This window comes from Melanerpes formicivorus, unplaced genomic scaffold (assembly GCF_026170545.1).
Source record: "Melanerpes formicivorus ecotype bairdi unplaced genomic scaffold, bMelFor1.0.p_v2 SCAF_66, whole genome shotgun sequence".
Lineage (NCBI taxonomy): Eukaryota > Metazoa > Chordata > Aves > Piciformes > Picidae > Melanerpes > Melanerpes formicivorus.
Window position 1 is genome coordinate 735,741 of NW_027142418.1, and position 23,154 is coordinate 758,894.

General features: G+C 48.4%; 1 protein-coding gene across 2 annotated transcripts in view; it reads left to right on the forward strand.

Annotated features, from left to right (window-relative positions):
• Window positions 1-23,154, forward strand: part of FAM120A (family with sequence similarity 120 member A) — a 65,795-nt gene that overhangs the window by 34,062 nt on the left and 8,579 nt on the right. The window contains exons 10-16 of one of the 2 annotated variants that reach the window (XM_068162604.1): window positions 2,601-2,775; window positions 8,780-9,029; window positions 10,635-10,749; window positions 14,870-15,079; window positions 16,993-17,176; window positions 18,106-18,243; window positions 19,720-19,861. In XM_068162604.1, the coding sequence (XP_068018705.1) occupies window positions 2,601-2,775; window positions 8,780-9,029; window positions 10,635-10,749; window positions 14,870-15,079; window positions 16,993-17,176; window positions 18,106-18,243; window positions 19,720-19,861 (1,214 nt within the window). The remainder of the gene's footprint in view (window positions 1-2,600; window positions 2,776-8,779; window positions 9,030-10,634; window positions 10,750-14,869; window positions 15,080-16,992; window positions 17,177-18,105; window positions 18,244-19,719; window positions 19,862-23,154) is intronic. The other variant, XM_068162605.1, reaches the window with a different exon arrangement.

Sequence of the window (23,154 nt, forward strand, 5' to 3'; positions counted from 1 at the left end):
TCACCAAGGTTGGAAGAGACCTCAAAGATCATCAAGTCCAACCTGTCACCACTGACCTCATGGAGAGGGTCAAAGAGGTCTCCCCTCAGCCTTCTCTTCACACTGAACATCCCCAGCTCCCTCAGCTGCTCCTCCCCAGCTCTGTTCTCCAGACCCTTCCCCAGCTTTGTTGCCCTTCTCTGGACTTGCTCCAGTTCCTCCATGTCCTTCTTGGAGTCAGGGACCCAGAACTGAACCCAGTGCTCAAGGTGTGGCCACAGCCGTGCTGAGTGCAGGGGGGACAATCACTGCCTTACTCCTGCTGGCCACACTATTCCTAATCCAGAGCAGGCTGCTGGGGGCTTTCTAGGCCACCTGGGCACAGCCTGGCTCATGTTCAGTTGCTATCAGGCAGCACTCCTAGGTCCTGTTCTGTTAGGCATCTTTCCAGCCACTCATCCCCAAGCCTGGAGTGTTCATGGGGTTGTTGTGACCCAGGTGTAGGACCTAGCACTTGCCCTTGTTGAACATCACCTCTGCCCATCTATGCAGCCTGGCCAGGTCCCCCTGTAGAACCTTTCTAGCTTCAGGCAGATCAGTACTCCTGCCCAGCTTGCTGTATCATGCTTCACAGTGGGAGGAAATGCTTTAGATGTCTGCATTTGAGAAACCCTCTAACAACAGGGAAGGAAAGTCACCGAATCATAGAATGGCTTAGGCTGGAAGAGACGTTAGAGATCCTCTAACCCAGCCCCCCTGCCATGGGCAGGGATGCCTCTCAACTGGCCCAGGTTGCTCAAGGCCTCATCCAACCTAGCCTTGAACATCTCCAGGGAGGAGACATCCACAGCTGTTCCAGAGTCTTGGCACCCTTGTAGTGAAGAATTTCTTCCTAAGATCAACCTAAACCTATTCCCTTTCAGATGAAGTCCATTTCCCTTTGTCCTATCAGTGGACACTCTTGTATGAAGTCCTTCTGTAGGATCTCTTCAGGTGTTTGAGGGCAGCTCTGATGTCCCCTCAGAGCCTTTGTTTTTCCAGGCTGTACACCCCCAGCTCCCTCAGCCTGTCCTCATGGCAGAGGTGCTCCAGCCCTTGAATCATCTTTGTGGCCTGCTCTGGACTTACTCCAACAGCTCTGTGTCCCTCTTGCTATGCAGACACCAGAACTGGATGCAGTGGTGGGGCTTCAGCAGAGCAGAGCCAAGGGGGAGAATTCCCTGTCAAGTCCATCTGGAGATGGCTGCAGAAGGAAATCAGCCCTACCTGAGTGGGCTTTCTCTCCATTCTTTGAAGTGCTTCTGAAGGAGCATGCAGAGGCCCCTCTGGGCCACCATGTGTACCCTGACTGGTGTCTTCTTGTTGAGTGACAGCGTCCCACAGAGATGGGCACAGGAGGAGTGTTCCAGGCCGTGCTGCAGAGCCCTGTTAGACGTGGCTCATACCTAGAGCAGCACTGCCTGAGTTAAACCTGGCAGTGTGCCCATGCCATCCTTCCCAGGTGTCACCCACAGCATTCATTACTGGGGGAGCTGCAGTGGAGGGGGTCCAAGTGAAGGTAGCAAAGTGAAGCACTTGGTTGTCAGCGTTGCAAATCCAAGCTGATACCTGGGAGCAGTGAAGTTGGCCATCTTCCAAAGCTATCTTAACAGGGTGGGGTGCAGAGACAGAAAGATAGAATGTTGCTGCTGTTCTGAGAGAGAGTGGTGGAAGGCTCTTTTCCTCCTTTTCACTGAGAAAGCCTTAAATGTATATGAAATGTAAACTGTGTCTTCAGTTTGATACATTGCAGCTCAGCTTTGTTAAGGGCACTCCCAGTTGGGAGTCTTTGACCAGCTATGTGGTCGCACAGTGGTGTGTTTTTTTACAGCCTGTCCCCAGGGCTGGCTCAGATCTTTGCCCCAAAAAGTCAGGGAGGTGGTTTTAGGCAACGTGGATGCTTCCTGATTGAACTGGCTGCAATCTGGAGCAGCTTCACCTGTGCTCTGGCTGCCTGCAAGCACACTGCTGTGTTTCCATGTGTGCCAATTCACTCTTCCTCTTATCCATATTTGAACAGTACTATTTAGGTAACCCTCACCTGCAGGTAGTCCAGACAGGGGAAATAAAAGGTGTGTGATGGAGAAGGGAAAGAGGAAAGCCACAGGGATCTTTGCCCCAAAAAGTCAGGGTGATGGTTTTAGGCAACGTGGATGCTTCCTAATTGAACTGGCTGCAATCTGGAGCAGCTTCACCTGTGCTCTGGCTGCCTACAAGCACACTGCTGTATTTCCATGTGTGCCAATTCACTCTTCCTATCATCCATATTTGTACAGTAATATTCAGGTAACCCTCACCTGCAGGTAGTCCAGACAGGGGAAAAAAAGGGTTTGTGATGGAGAAGGGAAAGAGGAAAGCCACAGGGATCATCAGAGCCTGGAGGCTTACTGGTGGAAAGCAAGTGGATTGTAGGGTAATCCTCTGCAGCATTACTTCCACCTACCTGAGATCACTTTACTACTGAAGCAGGTTTCTCTTAGCTGGCTGAGGTTAATATTAGAGCTAGCTGGAGTTACCATGCACAGGCAAATGCCTTCTGCTGGCTGTAACCTGCCTCTCTTTCTGCTCTGTCTCCTGCCAAGGGTGAAATCAAGATCGCCGTTTCTATAGAAGATGAAGCCAACAAAGACCTGCCTCCTGCTGCTCTCCTCTACAGGCCAGTTCGTCAGTATGTTTACGGAGTCCTCTTCAGCCTGGCAGAAAGCAGGAAGAAAACTGAAAGGCTTGCCTTCAGAAAGAACAGGCTGCCCCCAGAATGTGAGTGCTTGCAGAGCCCGCCCTGGCTTTGCCTTCCCTCGCCACTGCTTCCGTGCCCATCCATGCCGGGAGTCCCATGGGAAGAGCTGCTGAGGTTTCCCCGGTGTGGCTAAGGCTAGAGGGATTTGGGGCTTACTTGACCCTGTGAATAATAGAAAAAGATGTGAATTGGAAATGCTGTTTGCTGGAGTGGTGTCAGAGCTATAACTGACACCATTTCTGAGCGAGCCCTGGGCTGTGGGGGCTCAAACGTGCGCTGCAGCTGCTGTCCAGCTCGCAGCGAGTAATGGCACTTTGTGACATCAGCTTCAGAGCATGTGGCAGAACTTGATGAGGGGTGAGAGATGTCCCTAAATCACAATTTATATACTCTTCACCAAGGAGAAGTGCTTCTCTTAACTTACCCTGCTTGCCCAAGCGTGTGCTGCAGTGTCCTTGGTGATGGTTGCAGGTCTGTAGCGTCTGTACCGATTTACAGCTGCCAGAAGTCAGCTGTTAGGTCGGAGTCAAAGCTGGGTGCAGGCAGACTGAACTCCTGCAGACAGTCTGGTCAAAAGATCCTCTTGCTCAGAGGGAAGAATGTTAATCTTCCTATTAATCTGGAAGCTGTCTCTTCAAGTCCTCTGCTTCCAGGAATTGCTGTCATTCCAGAACATTCAACCTCCTCATTCTAGAGTTTTTCTTGTAATGAAATGCAGGCAAGGCAGTGATTGAACTTTACAGTAGCATCTCATAAAGGTTAAAGGAATGCTGAAGCATTAACTGAATGGCAGCAGCAGCACAAGTATTTATATATGGGAGTCTGCTGTCAGTAGACTGAGAATCAGCAATTTGGAGGCTATGAAAGCACCATTCACAGGCTCCCTGGGAGAAAAAGGAGAATCACTTGTAAACTCTGTTCATTCCCTATTCTCCTTCCATGTTTAATTGTGAAAGGGGTTTGTCCCTTTGTGCTGAAGTTGATCAGCTTCCAGTTAATGCTTGAAAAACTTCATCTTGCTGAGTTCTTCTGTGGGAATGTGTTTTCCCTGCCCGAGTAATGCCTCAGCACATGCATTGTCAGAAACTGGGTTCTTTAGGCTCACACAGTGTAGGAAGTATTTCAGGTCACAGGGTTATTTCAGGATTGGAATAGTGGTGTCATTTATCCTCATTAGACTTCTGCCCTTAAAATTGTACTACAGTGTTTGCAAGTGGTGAAGCAGCTGAGTGCTAAGGGTCTGCTTCAGTCTTCAGAATGTTCTTATCTTGTAAACCTGGGATTTTCTCTGGAGGCTACTAGGGAAATGTATAGAATCTCAATTTTCTCCTCATTTATGCTGCTTCTCAGAGATTTGCTCTTTGTGGAGGCTAAGAGCACTACTGCTGACTTGGTTTAGTTATGGGAGCTGCAGCAAATCTTGCTACAGGACACATCCAGCTACTGACCTACTTCTATCTTGGGACTGACCATGCTCTTAACTACAAAAAAATGCTTGGATGTCTGCCCAGATGTTAGCTGCTAACACTGCTAGTAAAGAGGGATTGGGGCTAAGAGGCAGGCATCTGCTTTAAGAGGGCTCTGTTGCTGAGCAGTGATTTTGGTCACTGGTCTTACAAAGCAGCAAGAGCTGGGCAGGCTGTGCAAGACAGAAAGAGAGAATAGTGTATGAAATGGCAATTTCTCAGGTTGATTGGTCACACTGGGCAGGCTGATTCTCCTTCAGTGCCTGAAATTTCTTCTTGTCCTTAATAGAAGAGAATAGCATTAACCAGGTTGGAAAAGACCTTTGAGATCATCGAGTCCGACCTATCACCCACCACCACCTGATCACCTAAACCATGGCACCAAGTGCCTCATCCAGGCTGCTCTTAAACACTTCCAGTGAGGATGACTCCCCCACCTCCCTGGGCAGCACATTCCAGTGGCCAATCTCTCTTGCTGGGAAGAATTTCTTCCTAACATGCAGCCAAAAATCAGTTGTGTAATGAAGACAGTCAAGAGGAAAACATAAGAATTCAGGGACATGAGAAGAATTAATTGCTGAAGAAATGTATGTTGGCCCTGAAGATTTCTGTGGAGAGATAAGGAATACACTCAGAGCAGAAACGTTGTTGTCTTTGTCGTACAGCCCAGAGCCCTGGCACCACAATAACTCTGCAGGAATAATTTGCAAGTGTATTGCATGTGGCTGTGAAAAACACAGAAGTAGCTGACACATCAGTATTACTGCTACATATATAGACAGCAGGATAATGAGTCTTTCCTAAGATGGATGGCTTCCTGTCTTGTAAATCATTATTGTTTCAGTGTAGTTGAAAAGCCAATAAAAAGCAGCAGATCCATTGGAGGCAGTAGTGGGTGAGGTTCTTCAATGGTAATTGTCTAAGTAATGCCTTTGCTCTACATGTCATCGTGTCTGCTCCCAGAGGATATGGAAAGCTTAAATCACACAGTTCTTGGTTGTGCTTTTGCTGCCAAGGGCACAGCACCATCTCCCCTGCCTTGCCTTCTGAGGAGAGGGGAACAGAGGGCCTGACTCTCCCTTCTCAAGCTCTGAGACAGGCTACTTCCCATCTTCTGATAAATCCATGTGTAGATGAAACCATCTGCCATTACCGCTCCATGGAGAAACACAGGCTTGTACAAGCTGTTGGAACTGCTGCTTGGATCCAAAGCTTTGTTATTTTAAGCCTGAGCACCTTGTGATGGACTGTTCCCCATCAAGGCTGGCCTCAGCTGATGCTGCTCCTGCCAAAAGGGAAGCTGTATCTTGGGCAGCTGCCCTTCTGCACAATCAGGCGTGCTTAGCTCAAGCTGTGCTGTCAGTGAAGATTATAAGGTTAAAAGTCAGGCTTGATTAATCTGCATTAGTTAGCCCATCTTCTGCTGGCACTGAGGTACCTCACACCTCACCTTCAGCTCACAAAGAATGAACTGCAAAGAGATTACCAAGCCCACCTGAGTTGTGGTTAGCAACAGGGGCTCCAGCAGGCAGCTTGAGCTTACAGGGGGCTGTGACCAGGAGCCTGGAACAGCAGCCACCTTATCAGCAGGTTAGCCTAGTGCAGATTGATGCTGACCCTTGTTACTTGGACTGACCTGAAAGTGTGGTGAGGGTAATGATCAAAGCAGACGTCCAGTTGCTGCGACTGCTTTGAGTATCCAGGCCTGGTGCTGAGCAGCAGGTGGAAGTTCGGTGTGAGCAGCGCTGTAGCTGAGCGCACTGATCAGGCTTGCTGTAGCTGCTGCAGGCTTCAGGGTAGACAATGCTTATCTCCAAGTGGAAGTCCTGGGAGGAAAACACAAAACCTTCCTCTGAGGACAGAGATCCTCAGCAGCTGAGGAAGGCTGCTTTTGGCAGCAGGCCCAGCACAGAGTTGTCAAAGGTGTAGGAAATGCCCTGGAGAAAGAAGTGGCTGTGGACAAGCCCTCGATTCATCTGTTAAGTTAAATGCTCAGTTTAGGTGAAGGGTGCTGCAGTTCCTTGTCAACTGATACAGCTTCAATTCCTCTTCCTCATCATTCACAGTGGCTTCTTATTAAAGCTTTCTGCAAGAGGCATGGGTAACTTTCCCAAAATAACCACTACTGTGCAGTGTTTTGAAGCCAGGCTGCATCTCCACTGTGACCTCTACAGGGAGCAAACTGTGGTACTCCTCCTATGGCCTCAACCTCATAGGGTTGTAGAAGCTGTCATCCCCAGATTAAAGCCTTGAACCAGGCCTGAATGTTGAAAAACAGGATTGCAGTTGGAAACCAGACATAAAATACTCCCTTCTAAGCCTGAGTTCTTCATGTGGGAAAGAAACAGTACTGAGAGGTTTGTGTTCTGTACAGCTCTGTCCCTGTGCTCCTCTCTGCTGTTACAGGAGTTGGAGGAGCTGAGAGGTGGTCATCTGAGGGGGCTTCAGTGCCATGTGCACACAGTTTGTATCTGCTTGGGCATCCAGACTGAACAACAGAGTGTTCACCTCCACTGGCAAAAGGAAGTTGAAGGAAAGGAAGGAAGAACTCCAAACCAATTGTCACCAGCCTGGGTCTTTTTCACTGCTAACACACAGATTAAACTCTTCTGCATAGTAGCCTCACACTTACTGTTTGCAAGTGGTCTCTTGCTTCTGAGACCTAAAGCAGTTCAGTCTTGGAAAGCCTACATAAAATCCATCCTTTTATTTGTTCATGTCCACTGCCCCAGGCCTAACCATGAAGCTGGAAAGCAGTGTCATAAGCCATGCTCCAATAATGGAGTGGCTCTGCTGGCTGCTAAAGCCATCTTACATAGCTTGGTGGCATAGAAAAAACTGGTAGCAACCAAAATAGAACATGATTTTGTAGTGAGGCTACCAACTAAATATATCAGAATATTTATGTTCATTGCTACATGCTGTCTGGGTAGAACTTGCCTGAGCTCTACAACCTGCAGCTATAATGCTGGGCTAATGTTATTCCAGAAAAGCAAAAGAGGGCTTTGGTAGGTGCTGGAGGGTCCATTTTTAACCCCAGCCATTACCCTTGCCCACCCTAACTACAGAATTGCTTGTAAGGCTGGTATCTGGTTGCTGAAGGAGACTTTGTAGCTGTAAGGACTCTCCTGGCACCAGTGCTGCTCTGCTGGATCTGTGACCGAGATTTCCAGCAGAAAGAGCAGATCTGTGCTCCTGCAATTGAATCTCTGCAGGCTGTAACCTGAAGCTTCACTAACAAGCTCCTTGAATCTTTCCACACTGCATAACTGGGCTCTGAGTTAAGGGTGCAAACACATTTTGAGCTGTGTCAAATTTGGGGTCATTCCAAGGCCAAAGGTATCATTACTCACTCTTGACTTTGCTTTTTGTTTTAAACTTGTGTTCTGTTTGGTTGTGGTCCAGCACAAAAGGAGATGATTTAGCAGCAATGTCAAGTTGAGCACAGTCTCTTTAGCTTGGGATGCAAGGGAGCTCAGCAGACACACAACTGCTGCCCTCTCTACAGAAAGCAGTGCGGTGAATGGAAAGGCTTTTGTGAAGTCATGTTTATAAAATCTGTGTGCAAAAAGCCCTGCAACAGCAAACCCACCCATAAGAGACCTCCTCCCCTTGCCAACAGCTGAACAGCTACAAACAAACTCTGTTGTGTTTGGGGGCCCTCACTCTCAGGAAGGACAATGGGGGGGCTGGACTGTGGCCAGAGAAGGGTAATGAGGCTGGCGAAGGGTCTGGAGAAACAGGGCTGGTGAGGAGCAGCTGTGGGACCTGGGGCTGGGCATCCTGGAGAAGAGGAGGTTCAGGGGTGACCTTCTGGCTCTCTACAACTACCTGAAGGGAGGCTGGAGAAACAGGTTGGGGTTAATCTCTTCTCCCCAGTAATAACTGATAGGAGGAGGGGAAATGACCTGCAGATGTTTCAAGGCAGTGTTAGGTTGGACACAAGAAACTCTTTCACTGGAAGAGGCTTCTCGGGGGGTGGTAGAATCCCTACCCCTGGAGGTGTTTCAGAGAGGCAGAGCTGTGGTGCTGAGGGCCATGGTTTAGCCCCAGCCTGGGCAGACTCAGAGAATGGTTGGACTCAGTGATTGTAAAGGTCTTTTCCAACCAAAGCTATTCTGTGATTCTAAGTTTTAAGTCTGATTTGACTAAAATCCCTGGGATGCTATTTTCCTGAGAAGACCACAGGAATGTATTTGTGTTCATATCTTTATTTCTCACTGTGGTTCTCGATCAGTGATCCAGATAGTTAAGGGGAAAAGAGCTCCAGATGATGCTGATTGTTCTGGAAGAATCCAGGTGGTGCTTTGTTGCATGTGAAGTTGAAAGGGTTAATGTCACATTCCTCATGGGCACCTGGCTTACTTGATTTGTAAGGGCTGGCAGGTGCAGGATGCTTCATCCAGAGTCTTAATGAGCAGTCTGGCAGTGTCACCCTGGACACTGGTAGCTGTCACAAGGGGAAGCTCTTTGGATCAGAATCTCTTGCAGGCAGAGTTTGAACTTCAGGCTGCTTTTTAACAGGGAGTGTTTTCTTTGCACTGTTGCCGTTCTGCAGTTTCACCAGTGATCATTAAAGAATGGGCTGCTTACAAAGGAAAGTCTCCTCAGACCCCTGAGCTGGTGGAAGCACTTGCATTCAGGGAATGGACCTGTCCCAACCTGAAGAAGCTGTGGCTGGGAAAAGCAGTGGAAGACAAGAACCGAAGAATGAGGGCGTTTTTGGCCTGCATGAGATCAGACACACCAGCAATGCTCAACCCAACTAACGTGCCCACTCATCTTATGGTGCTCTGTTGTGTACTAAGGTCAGTGTCCCCTGGGGGTAAAACAGGTACCAGGGCCAAGCCTTGCCTTGGCTCTCTCTGACATACTTACCTTGGTATTAAACTGAGTAGAGAAAGTGCTCATTTGTGTGTGCAACATCAGGAGAAGGAGGTTGTTTTGCTTTTAGAACATTGCTGCTGGGGCTTAAAACTATGCTGTATATTCAGTGCTTCTTGCTTCAGGCAGTAGAGGGCTGGGGGATAAGGACAGAAACCCTTTAGATTGCAAAGAAGCCACGGTAGGCTTCACCTTACTAGCAAGATTTGGGCTCTTGGAGGCTGTGTTACAAAGCAAAAGTGAGAGCTCTTGAGAGAGCAGCTGCAGAGTTCTGCTGGTTGTGCGTTGAGTTCCCTGTGTTGGAATTGCTCCTCTAGTTGAGGTGAAAATAACAACCAAGAGTTTCAGTACTCCTGTGCTTCAGCTCTTCAAAGAGAAAGTCACAAGGTCCAAAATAGTTGCCTGCTGAATTTTCCTACAGAAGATGGAGTGAGGAAGGGAGAGGTGTTTGCCTGGTTGGGAAGAGGTGATTGTTCCAGTCCAGCTAGCTTAGAAAGCTGGCAGAATCCCAGGGTAGCACGTTGCACGTGACAGACTGTCAGCCATTCCTCAGAGGGATAAATGTCAGTTAGTCTTTTGTTCTGTTTAATGTTTTTCTTGCCTTGTGAGCACTGAATCTCTTCTTTCTCTTCTTCTATAATAATAAACATCCCAAAAAATAGTCCACATGGTACCTCAGAGCAGAGCTCCTCCTTTCGTTGGGACAGCAAGCTTCTCTCCTGTGACATGTGTCATACAGCAAGTGCTCATTAAGACATGCTGAGCATTAAAATCACCAGCTAGAGAATTCCTGAGTAATGCCTTATCTGGAAAACCTGTTCACAAGGTCCTTGTATCATTAATCCTTTTTATAAAGGCCATTCCTCTTCATATAACTTTGTTGAGATGCATCAGGATCCACTTGTGTTGTAAAGGTTACTTTGATGGCCCGTCCTCCCCTTCCTCACTGCAAGTGGGGTTTGCACAACTGACTCACAGTCAGGAGCCCTTCCATAGGAACAAGCAAATTTGAACTCCAAATCTTACCAGACTTTTAGCCTTTGTAGCTATTCAAATCCTAGAATGCACTCTATGCGCTTTGTTCCTTTATGCCACATAAGACTCAAAGAATAGTTTGGGTTGGAAAAGACCTTAAAGGTCATCCACTTCCAACCCTCTCCCACTAGACCAGGCTGCTCAAGGTTCCATCCAGCCTGGCTTTCAACACTTCCAGGCTTGGAGCCTCAATAATTTCTCTGGGCAACCTGTTCCAGTGCCTCTTCACCCTCATGGAGAAGAATTTCATCCTAATGTATGATTTGAATCCAGCTTCTTCCAGTCAGAAGCCACTCCTCCTCACCCTGTCACTCCATGCCGTTGTAAAAAGTCCCTCTCCTGCTCTCCCAGAGCCCCCTTCAAATCCTGGAAGGCTGCTCTAAGGTTTCCCTGTCTGTTGAACAGAAATGCTGTTTCTGGTGACTGCTGGTCACATAGAACACCACTTGGTGTACCTGTTGAAGCCTGTGGTTGATGCAGACCTTCCCCTGCAGGTATATGGTACAGTGGCCGGGGGTTCGGATACTTCGCCGCCAGGAGCTCGATGCTTTTCTTGCCCAAGCGTTGTCTCCGAAGCTGTATGAACCTGACCAGCTTCAGGAACTCAAGGTAATTCTGCACTACACCTTCCCTAATGAAGAGATTTATCCTCAGATGATCCATGTTGGTAGTAGTGAGTGATGTGTATGTGGCTGTCTCACTAAAAGCCTTCCCACAATGTTAGACATTGTGAAGCGTTGCAAGGATTGAGAATCAGTTCTGTTTCACTGCTTGGAGAGGTGACTCAGATCTCAAACATGTTCTGTGCTGCACAGCCTTTGCTTACAGGTTCCTAAGCAATTTTCTCTTGGAAGTTTGAAACACATGTGCTTCTACTGAGAAGACAAAAAGGAAAAGACTTTTTCCTTATGTGGCTGATTTTGAATACCAGCCTGGGTATTTTGTCATGGTTCAGCATCTAGGAGGTTTTTGCAGCTAGGTGGAGAAATGGAAAGAAACTTGCATAATCTGGAATGGGAAAATGCAGAAGGAAATAAGGAAAGTGTGTTAATACTCACAGAACTGGAGACAGAATTATTCTGAGGATGAAAAATGCTCAGATCTTAAATGTGATGTCTTTCAAACACAGCAGTATTCCATGAAGTAAATCCTGCTAGCTAGTGGAGAGAGTTGCTTAGTTGGCAAATAAGCCAAATGCAACATGCTATTCATCTGTGCAACACCCTGGCACTCAGGGGCATTTCTCCACTCAACCTTCCTCTGCTCACGCTGAAATTGCTTTCCTCTTCTAACCTTTGAGGTGCAAGAGACAAGATTTGGTTTTTGCTTTGTTTGCTCTTCATGTTTTATTCAGATCTATGAAGATTACAGTCCTTTGGGTTCTTTAAGCAAGTACTTTGCTGAAGGGAAGTAATTTCAGATGCTTTTCTCCATGTAGTATTAGCCCCAGTAGCATAGGAAATGCACAGCTGGAAGTGATCTCTCTTACCTCCTGTCTGCACTGATGATCAACATAGCAAGGGAGGTGAGATGCTGATCACCTCTTCACCACACCACCTCATGGTGAAGAAGGCATTTCAGAGACTCTTTCAGGTACAGGGTGGGGCTCAAGTGAGGGGAGTCTGCTGCCCAGTTCTGCTTCTAGCAGGGCCTGGGTAGGTGCTGCCCTGATGAAATCAGCAAGGAGCTGATTGTGAAGGTGCTTGTTTGCCAGGCTGGTTCATGTTCACAGGCACACGCTGCAGAGCTGCACTGCACTTCTCAGAAGAAACAGTAACTGAACTCACACAAATTTCAGGCTTTTCTAAGGAATATTTTGCCACTGGAGCCAAGTCTACAGGGGCTTTCCCAAAGCCAGCAGAGTCTGGGTTGCCTTCCTGCATGTAGTACCCTGGCAAGGAGTTCAGTCTCTAAACCATCTCAATATGCTTGTGGAAAACCAGACCTTAGAATTACTAAGATATGTGAAAAGAAACCAACTGAACCCACTTCAGAATGCATCTGAACCTGTCACACAACAAGGAGAGAATTCAGGTGGTAGCAGTAGTAATGGCAGAACTAAGAGAGAAACAAAACCCTCCTGCCATGTGCCAAAGAATGGATGTCAACAGCATATAAATAAGATCCAACAGGAAGACATGAACTTGTCCTTGCTCTCATTGCTGAAAAAATGTGAGGAATCACAGGAAGATGACAACTGTATGGAACACCTGATGAGTACCTGCAGAACTGCTCGTGTGCTGCAGCACACAGGGCTGACGTGGCTGCTGGCATGCATTAGAAACGTTTTCAGCACTACTCCTTGTGGCTCATTTCTTTAAAGCAGCCTAAATATCCTGTCCATTAGGAGACTCATTCAGGTGTTTGCTCAAATTCCTTTTCAAGGTGCTGGAAGCCCTGTGTGCTTACTGGGGCCTTCAGAACCCTGCAGATTCTGGTCCAAAGAAGCTGTCTGTATTGTATGAAGTGCTTTGCCTTCAGTGAAGCATCGGGCCAGCTGACTGAGCTTCCTGTGTGTTCAGAAGCTGTGTGCATAGCTCATGTGAGGGAGCAAATGTTGGACTAAGCAGAGTCTAGTGGAGACCCTTTTAAAGCCTCCTGAGAGCTACCCCAGAACGGAGTGATTGTGCCTGTGGGCATGGTTGGAAATTGCAGTGGCAGGTTTGCAGGCCAGGCTGGAGAGCAGTGTGTCCATTTTCACAGCACAGCACTGAGCCAATGACATCTGGGGGCAGAGATTTTGGCAAAGATATCTGCAAGTCAGCAAAGCCTTGCCTCATCTGTAAGCTTTGATGCAGAGAGGAGGAAACCCCACTGTGAAAATTGCTGGTCTCAGATCTAAGAAAGGAATTCCCTGAGAACTCTGTTGCAGCAAGGCAGCAGCAGACAGTATTTGTGTTCAACAGGCACGGTTCTTCAGGTTTCCCTTGTAAATTGTTGCCTGAGGAGTAACTTGTGTCATTTGCATAGTGTGTGTAGGGGGACTGAAAGAGGAAATGTTTCCTAGGCTGTTGTTACTATCTCGGTGTGAAGCTGCTGCTTCTCTTTTTATTGAAGTGGGCCAGAAGGAGAGCCGCTGAGTTTGAGCCCAGCTGCAGATCTGCAACATGATCTGGATAGTCTTTGGCTCTTAGAGGTTGCTTATGCATAAGCAAGGTAATGTAGTTGAATTTCAGCATTTAATACCAAGGTCTTGCCAATGTTCCCAGGAAAGGGCTGGTATTTTCAGAAGTATTTCAGAGAACACTTGCAGTGATATTTTTCTTATGCCAGAGCTAAAAATACATTCTCTGCAAGCAAATCCTTTTTCCTTCCACCACCAACCATTCACCATTGTAGCTCTGCCTTTGTGCCTCTAGCCTGCATCCTACAGAGAGCTGCCCTATGTGAAAACATCACTGCATTGGTAAGAGGCACTCCAACAGCAAGGTATTGAGCCAAGCTAACAGAAAAGCCATTCTGAAGGACTTGGGAAGGAAGTGTGATAGCTGGGAAGGAAACCTGAATGCTGGCATTGAGTTCAGACCTGAAACTTTGCACAGAATTCTGCAGAAGCACAAGATAGTTTGGAGTAGGTTTTTAAGGGCATTTTTTAACTGCTGAGTTCCTGCAGGTGTCTTCAGAGCTTTCCCTTGCTTTGACATCCTCTGCACTGCATATTTGTCGATGATCTTCATGCAGCTGAAGCTTGCATCTCACATGGTTACGTGCCACAAGTTAGCCTTGAGCCTTGTATTTAAGATGTTTTACTGATTGCTTCATAGGGAATTGAGGTAAAGCATGAAAATACTGGCAATTAATATTGGAAATTAATAACAGAAAAAGCATTGTTGAGAAAATAGGCTTGATTTCATTTCTCTCCTCTGGAGGGGAAGGATGGGGCCAGCAGGCTTCCTGAGTGTGGCACTTGGGCATGTTCAGGTGTCATATTCCTTCTAGTCAGATTGGCCCTTGGCCTGAGAAGTCTGAACAGCCTGGAAAATGGTGGTGTTTTCAACATTAAATTGCCAGACCAGCTCAGGTGGAAGGAAATGGAGCTGTGTTTTACAAGCAAAACTACAGTCTACAATGAAATGCAATGAATATGTACAACATAGGCAGGAGTTACAGTATCTACAGGTGCTTACAGCTGAGAAACAGCACAAGACAACCGGCCAAAGCCAGGGAGCCAGCAATAGCTTTTCCCTCCCTGTCCCCTGCTCCCCTGCCCTGTGCAGGCTGGAGGAGAAAGAGCAGAGATTTATGTGTTAGAATCAGCCACAACAAAGCAATGCAGCCATGGTCAGCAGAAACCAGCAGAAGCACAGCCAGAGCAGAGGGAGCCGAAAATGAGAGAAAGTGAGACTATACAAACCACCTGTGTTAGCAGTCTGTCCAATGGGAGTGTTTAGAACTTATCATTATTTTCCCCTTGACACCCAGTGGTGATTTATTTACATTCTACTACTTGCTGTTCAAGGTCTGTGGAAAATTTTCTAGGCACAGCCTGAATCTGCCTCAAGTGATGAGGAGGTGCCTCAGGTGTTTCTGTGCCAGGCTTGGGCTCTCAGGCGCCTGTGGAAGAGCCTGGGCCAGAGTGGTGGGAAGCAGGGTGGGGTTGGAGAGATGGGAGCAGGTGGTCCCTGAAGACCCTTCCAACCTGGCAGTCTGTGGTGGTGTGACCTGTGGGGAGCAGCCCCTGGTCCCCATCTCCTGACGAGTCAGCAGCCTGCCCGTTGTGTTTGCACAGATAGAGAACCTGGACCCGCGCGGGATCCAGCTGTCTGCGCTGTTCATGAGCGGGGTGGACATGGCTCTCTTCGCCAACGACGCCTGCGGCCAGCCCATCCCCTGGGAGCACTGCTGTCCCTGGATGTACTTTGATGGAAAGTTATTCCAGACCAAGCTCATCAAAGCAAGCCGGGAGAAAGTTCCACTCATTGACCTCTGTGACGGTCAGGTGTGTAGCCTGGGGCGCGGGAGGGGGGAGCCAAGGCTGCCACAGCCTCAGCTGCTGACTGCATCGCTTGCCTCTCGACTTTCAAAAGAGACATAGGAGGTGAAAGGCTCTGGGGGCTTGGGGGTTTTCTCCTTGGAAACTGAAAGTTGAGTGTAGTTGTGAAGTAGTGAAGGACAGAGCTCAATATGAGCTACCAGTGCACACTTGCAGCCCAGAGAGCCAAGCAGAGTCTGGGCTGCAGCAAGAGAAGTGTGGCCAGCAGGGCCAGGGAGGGGATTCTGCCCCTCTGCTCCACTCTGCTGAGACCACAGCTGGAGCTCTGTGTCCAGTGCTGAAGTCCCTGTTACAGGAAAGATCTGGAGGTGCTGGAAGGTGTCCAGAGAAGGGCCACAAGGATGAACAGAGGGCTGGACCTCCTCTGCTATGAGGACAGACTGAGAGAGTTGGGGTTGCTCAGTCAGGAGAAGAGAAGACTCTGAGGAGACCTTCTTGTGGCCTTGCAGTATCTGAAGGGGGCTACGAGAAAGCTGGGGAGGGACTTTTTAGGGTGTCAGGGAGTGATAGGACTTGGGGGGATGGAGCAAAACTAGAAATGGGTAGATTCAAATTGCATGTGAGCAAGAAGTTCTTCCCCATGGGGATGGTGAGAGACTGGCACAGGTTGCCCAGGGAGGTGGTGGAAGCCTTATCTCTGGAAGTTTTTGAGGCCAGGCTGGATGTGGCTGTGAGCAACTTAACCCTGACAATTCTACGATTCTGTGAGTTGAAACCTCTCTGCTCAAGCTGTGCTGGCTGTTTGGATCACACTAGCAAGGCTGTCACAAAGGTCTGAGCTGCAGTGGCTTTACAGTGAAAGCAAGTCTGTGATTTCCATCTCATAAACTTTACCGTCATGTCCACTGAAGTCACTCTCATGATCCTTAAGGTCAAAACCTTCTCTTGTTTCTTAGGAGCATCTCAAGAGCAAAAGGAGTTAGTGTTTTGTATGGCAATCATGCACACCTACTGCCCAATTATAAAACCAAGAATCTGATGAAAATGTTTGGGTCTAACTTTTTGGAAGGTGTGAATGCTAATGAAACAATTCACAGCTTCTTACCTAGAGAAGGCTCAGGGGAACCTGCTGGCTTCCTGGAGCCAGCTTGGGTTTGATGTCTTCTCCCATGTCAGAAATGCTGGGATGAGAGGAAATGGCCTGTAGGTGTGCCAGGGAAGGGTCAGCTTGGACAGAAGAAACTTTTTCACGAGCTGCCCAGGGAGGTGGTTGAATCCCCTTCCCTGGAGGCGTTTCAGAGAGGCAGAGCTGTGGTGCTTAGGGCCATGGTTGAGCCCCAGCCTTGGCAGAGCTAGAGAATGGTTAGGCTGGATGATCCTGAAGGGCTTTTCTAACCAAAGCCATTGTATGATTTCTGACTCAGAGGACACTGATGATGAATTAAATATTGGTGATGGCTGTGGTCCCTCTCAGGTTTATAGCCTCCAGGCATGCTTTAGCCTCTTCACAGAGACTTTGTTTTGCAGTCCCTGTTTGTGACAATTACTCTGTGGAAGGTAAGGGACTGCTTTAAGTGTTTAGGAGGCTCTAGACAGGAGTTTCTGTATTCCTTTCTGAAAAACCCTTTTTAATTTGTAAAGTGTTTCCTCATTACCAGCTTCACACAGTCACAGGATTTAGGCTCCCACCTCTCTGGCAAATGCATCAAGGTTTTCTTGAGAACAGCTCAAGTGTCATTGAACTATTAGTAGTAATCTGCAAGAGAGATGACTGCCATTTTCTGGCTAGCTTTAGGGGAGTTGTTTACAGTAGTTACCACTCTGCTGTTGTTCTGCTGCCTTTGGATTTGTTTTGTAAACCTAGTTTGATGCAATTGAGATTGGAATGTTAACATCTGTGCCCTTCTCCTTATCCACAGGCTGAGCAGGCAGCCAAGGTTGAAAAGATGCGTCAGAGCATCCTAGAAGGATTAAATTTCTCCAGGCAGAACCATCCTCTCCCTTTCCCACCTCCACCTGCCATGCCTTTCTATCCAGCTTCTATGTATCCTCGACACTTTGGGCCAGTCCCACCACCTCAGGGCAGGGGGAGAGGCTTTGCTGGTAAGTGCTGGGGCAGCCGTGCAGACCGCGGTGGTGTTATCTCGCCTTTCCCTCTCCCACAACTCCAAACCGATTTGCCCATTCGGCGTTGTGGGGAACATCCATCAAAGCAAGCAGCTGGCATGTGTTGGCATGTGCTAGTCACTGCACTTGGTTGTTAGCTTCATTAGCCACGGCCTAGCAATATGGAATATGTTGTATTGCTGAGTGTTCCCATCAGGATGGTTAGTGACTGTGCCAGATCAAAATATTTGTACTGCTGCTCTGTGAAACAGAAAGAAGGAATGGATCAACAGTGGGTGACATGAAAAGACTCTTATCTGCACTGCACACTGCCTCCAAACTCACATGTTTATACATATTAAGCATGCCCAAATCAATGGACACAGTTTAACTGGCAGGCTTGAAGACAACCTTTCCTCCCCAGCCCTGTGTTTTGTTACAGTTAGTTAACCATTGGCACCCTTAGGTGTGTACTTGCTGATAAAACCATTCCAGGCTGCTTCTGGAGTCATTCCTCTTCTCCAGATCTCTCCAGTACCGTGGCCCATAGGTGTATTGATACTGGACATTGGGAGTAAGATGTTTGTGGGGTGCCGTAGGCCTCGGACCTCATTGCCAAACCCTTGTCACAAGCCTTTGCAGCGCTCATCATGCCATAGAAGTCAGGGTGGCTGTTCCAAAGCCAGGCTAGAGGCCTGCTCTTTGGAGAAGAGACCCCACGCTCACTAGGGCAGCAGGACAGCTTTGGCCAGGGCTCCCTGGGCGGTGGCGTCCTGCTGCAGCGCAGCAGTGCCCGCAGGAGCCTGACCCTCCCTGCTGACTCCAGAAGGGTGGAAGGAGGCAGCAGTGTCTCTGCTGGGGGCCTTCCCGGATGCCTGGCCCCCTCACAGCTTTTCCCGTGTCTTTCTTTACCCTGGGTCTAACAGGAGTCTATGGCTTCGGAGGCCCTTATGGGGAAACAGTAGCCACAGGCGCTTACCGGGCCTTCCGGGTGGCGGCAGCGGCAGGACACTCCGGAGCCTTCTCTGGCACTGACAGCAACAGGACTAGCAAGTTTCAGGGCGGTAATTATACCCAAAACCCTTTTCTTAGAGCTTCTGGCAACAGCTTCCTTCACTTCACGGTTTGGTCTGAGGCTTTCCTGCTGACTGCCAGTCTCCCTTTCTCCCTAACTGTCTCAGCTCTCCCTCTCTAGAAGCCTGCCCAGGCTGCTCTCCGCTCTGCTCTCCCAGGTCCCTGCCGCAAGCCCCCCCCCCAGGCACCGGCCTTTCTTATGCCTAGAAACCCTTCTCCAACACAGGGTAGCTGTGAGAGCCAAGGAGATGGTCTGTCTCCTGTGCTGCGAGGTGCAGTGATGGAGTCTGCGAGCAGCTCAGCTTTGCTCCGCTGCAGTAACAGTTGCTCTCTAAACCTCGGAGCGGTTGAGCTCTTGCTAGACCAGCCCAATGCAGAAATCCTTGACTTGTGTCTCCCTGCTCCCCACTTTGCTGGTGGAGACACAGGCATGGGATTTACCTACCTACCTGTGTGCCTGCTGCCCACCTGCTGTACGAGGTGGGACAGTGAAGCATTAATTCCAATCCCCCATACAGGGTCAAAAATTCCCCTATATTGAGCTGTTCTTCCTGGCCTCTGAGCTTTATCCTAAGAGCAAACCTCTCTCTAATGCTTGGTCGTGTGAGTAACTTTGCCCCTGCAAGCTGTGTGTGTTTGAGGCCAAAAGGCTTGGACAGGGAAGTGTGAACCTTTCTGCCTTTAATCAGTTCCTTGCATACTCATGTTTGAAGGCTAATCACAGCTGCATCAGTGCTGTGTCCATAACCTTCTCAGTGCTACTGGTCTCACCAGGAACATCTGGCTCAGTTGCACTTACCTGGCTTTTCCTTGAGATCTGTGTTAAGCCCCAGAGTTGATTTTTAAGGGAAGAACACAGCAACTTGAATAGGAGATGGATTTGTATTGTAGACAACTGCCACTTCAGCTGCTTTCTTGGTAGAGGAAGGCTTAACCTACCTTTCACACTTCAAGTGCTGTATTTTCATACCAACTTCTGTTAGCACAGATCTGCCTAGTTAATTGATGATAGCAGTTACAGTCTGTGTGCCCTGTGCTGATGCTTGGTGTTCAATGAAAGTGCCTTTAAACCTCCTTCATTAAGAATGCACCTGTAGGCTTAGAGAATGGTTGGACTCCAGGATCTTAAAGGTCTTTTCCAACTGAAATGATGCTATGAATTCAAGGGGGAAAAAAAAACCCAACCAATCTTCAGGCAGCTTGTAAAATTTCACTGCAGTTCTGTAATGCTTCTCTAAAGTATATTTTTGGCTCCTGAAAGTGAAGTGCTGGTGTAAGGTCATTCCACTTTCCACAGTTTGATACCAAGGGGGGAAAGAAAGTTCTGAAAGACTGCAAAGTGAGAGAGAATCCTCCAGTGTCAAAAGAGGAAACTCTATAAATCATACCCTCTGGGCAAACCATGTATTTGTGACTTTACTGTTGTGATCATGAAGGTCAAGGCTTGCTTTTGCTTTTCTGTGCAGGAGTCCAACCTATTCCTTCTCAGGGAGGGAAACTTGAAATTGCCGGCACTGTAGTCGGCCACTGGGCTGGAAGCAGACGCGGACGAGGGGGCAGAGGGCCGTTTCCTCTGCAGGTTGTGTCTGTGGGAGGCCCAGCCAGAGGGTAAGTGCGGTCTTGTGGAGTGTGAAATTTACTGATGGGGGAGAAAAGTGAAAGAGGGAGAAGTTGGGGGCATGGGAAATTGCATGCAAGCACATTTTAGGGTGCACAGACACAGAATGTTGGGCGCTGGAAGGGACCTGGAAAGCTCATCCAGCCCAACCCCCCTGCCAGAGCAGGGTCACCTAGAGCAGATCACACAGGAACACAGCCAGGCAGGTTTGGAATATCTCCAGAGAGGAAGACTCCACAACCCCCCTGGGCAGCCTGTGCCAGGGCTCTGTCACCCTCACAGGGAAGAAATCTTTCCTCCTGTTCCCATGGAACTTCCTCTGCCTCAGCTTCCACCACTGCCCCTTGTGCTGGCATTGGGCATCCCCCAGCAGAGCCTGGCTCCAGCCTCTGGGCACTCACCCTGCACATCTTGAGCAACAGCAATGAGGTCACCTCTCAGGCTCCTTCTCTCCAAGCTACAGAGCCCTCAGCTCCCTCAGGCTCTCCTCCTAAGGAAGATGTTCGACTGCCTGCAGCATCTTTGTGGCTCTGTGCTGGACTCTCTCAAGCAGTTCCCTGAGGTCCTTCCTGAACTGAGGTGCCCAGAACTGGACACAATATTCCTGATGTGGCCTCACCAGGACAGAGCAGAGGGGGAGGAGAACCTCTCTGACCTACTAACCACAGCCCTCCTAATCCCCCCCAGAATACTCCTGGCCTCAAGAGCATATTGCTGGCTCATGGTGAACCTCCCATCCATGAGGACTCCCAGATCCTTGCATGAAGTAAATTTTACCCACTGAGTAGAAGTTATACTCATTGGCTTTAAGATGTTTTTAATCAGTTACTCAGATGAGTATAAACACTTTTTATATGCAGGTAATCTGAATCTGAGATAGAGGTACACAGAGAGAGCTGAATGCAGAGACAGGAGGAGATGACCTGGGGGCTCTCTCTTACATGGAATCAATAAATACATTACCCCCAACCCAAACTATCTCAGCACTCAATTATTTGCTGTGCCATGGTAGAACATTTATTAAGTTATGTGATAAAATGTTTAATAACTTCATTATGCAGTTCCTCTGTGAAGCAGAAAACAGCTGAAGGACATTGCTGGGTTTAATAGTTCTGTGCTACAGTCTTGATGGGAGATGTGCTTAGAAGAATATTAATTCCTTCAGCCCTTCCATGTGATTTCCCTACTGCTGAAATTACAGCTGCACAACATTGCTGGAAAGGGAATATTTTGTTACCAAAAAGTACCTAAGCCTCTCCTTTTCAGGGTTTGGTTTGTCTTTTTTCCCATAGGCTTGAGCCTTCTCTTCCTGTAGCTGTTGTAGCTACTTGTTCTGTAGCTACTGTAGCTATTAGAGGAGACAATCCCCAAGTAAAGCTGTTTGTCTATTCTGTCTGTCTGCAGCTCTGTTAAAGGAGCAGAGTAGGTATGTTTATGCCATCTTGAGCTAGCAAACAGCAATCTGAAGGAGCAAGTCTACACTATGTGGGTGCCTCTCTAGCCATTAATAAATCAAATATGGAGTATAAAGCATAGTGGTAGAGTCAGCAAGAGCTGTTGGAGCGCCTGTCTGCTTGGGCTGAGTGAGGAAATGGCTGGATCTGAAGCCCTGGGAGCATGGGAAGGAGCTGCTGGTGTGGGTGCAGGGAGAGGTAAGAACAGCAGCAGGAAGGACTAAAAGCTTCAGCAGAAAGCAGTGCTGGGGTAAGAGCAGTCCATGCTTTGAGGGGAGCAGATTTTGGTGGGAGCACTTCATTCTGTGGAATGAGAAGCAGCTGCCAGATCATCAGCATCCAGTGTTGGTTTAGATGCTTCAGACAGCTGTCAGCTAACTGTGCAGGCCAGCAGGGTCCATGGGACTCCTGTGCTCTTCCAGGAGAGCAGCTGAGAGCAGGGCTAAGCTAAGGTGCATGGGGAGGCACTGTGAGCCTTTGGGTATTTTAATCTGACTCCTCAGTGTGGGTGGATGAAACACCATTTTATACCATTTCAATGAGGTTATTGAGTGCTTCTAGGTTCTGTTTCTCTGAGGATCCATGAACAGAAGAGTCTGTCTAAAGCTTGTTCCTTTTCCTCAGTTCAGTGCAGTCTGGGAACAGGTCTGGGTCATTTAAGTGTCCTGTTCAGACTGCTCTCTGGCTGAGGCACCCTGAGTGATGGTCTGGAGACAACCTCAGGCTAAGCTCTGGCTTACATTTGTACATACCATTGGCTTCCTGCACAGAAAGGCAGTTGATGCATTAGCTCAGCAATATGAGTTAGTAGCCAGGAGCCAACACTGGCAAGGTCCTAAGCTGAGAGCCATCCTTCACCTGAGAAGTGGTCAGATCCCCAAAAGGATGTTACTGCTCCTGGAGGTACCTTGGTGATAGAGAAATAGAGATCTCCAATGGTAGCTTTGGAGTCAGGAGATCAAATATCTGACATTGTCTTCTTGTGGCCTTCCTGTAGTTGAAGGGGCTACAAGAAAGCTGGGGAGGGACATTTTAGGGTACTGATAGGACTGAGGGGAATGGATCCAAGCTAGAGGAGGGGAGACTTAGATTAGACATTAGGAAGACGTTGTTCCCCATGAGGGTGGTGAGAGACTGGCACCGGTTGCCCAGGGAGGTGGTGGAAGCCAGGCTGGATGTGGCTGTGAGCAACATGCTGTAAGTGTGAAGTGTCCCTGCCCATGGCAGGAGGGGTGGAACTGGCTGAGCCTTGAGGTCCTTTCCAACCCTGACAATGTTACGATGCTGTGGGTTGAAATCTCTGTGCTCAAGCTGTGCTGGCTGTTTGGGTCACACTAGCAAGGCTGTCACAAAGGTCTGAGCTGCGGTGGCTTTACAGTGAAAGCAAGTTTGTGATTTCCAGCTTGCATGTTTTGCTGTTGTGCCCACTGAAGTCATCCTCATGATCCTTAAGCTCAAAACCTTCTTTGATTCTGCCTTGAGGTGAAAGTTGTCACCTCAAAAAGACAGGACAGCTGTCTGGCAGATCTTCCTGTGGCCATCATGTGAAATGCTTTACAGGAGGAGTCACTAGAATTAGTCAGAGAAGGGAAAACTGCTGCAAGGAGCTTCTCTTTTGTGTGTGTGTTTGTGTGATGTTTGTTCTGTCAGTTGGTACTAAAAATACCACTTGATAGGAAGACAGATTGCTGGTGCTGCTCTCAGCCCAGACAGTTGAAAGGCTGAGGTTCTTGCTGGCAGGCGCTGTGCCCTACTGAAGAACTCTAGCAGCAAACTGCACATCACATTGTCTGCAATTGATCTCCCACTCCTGCACACTTCTGCTTCAT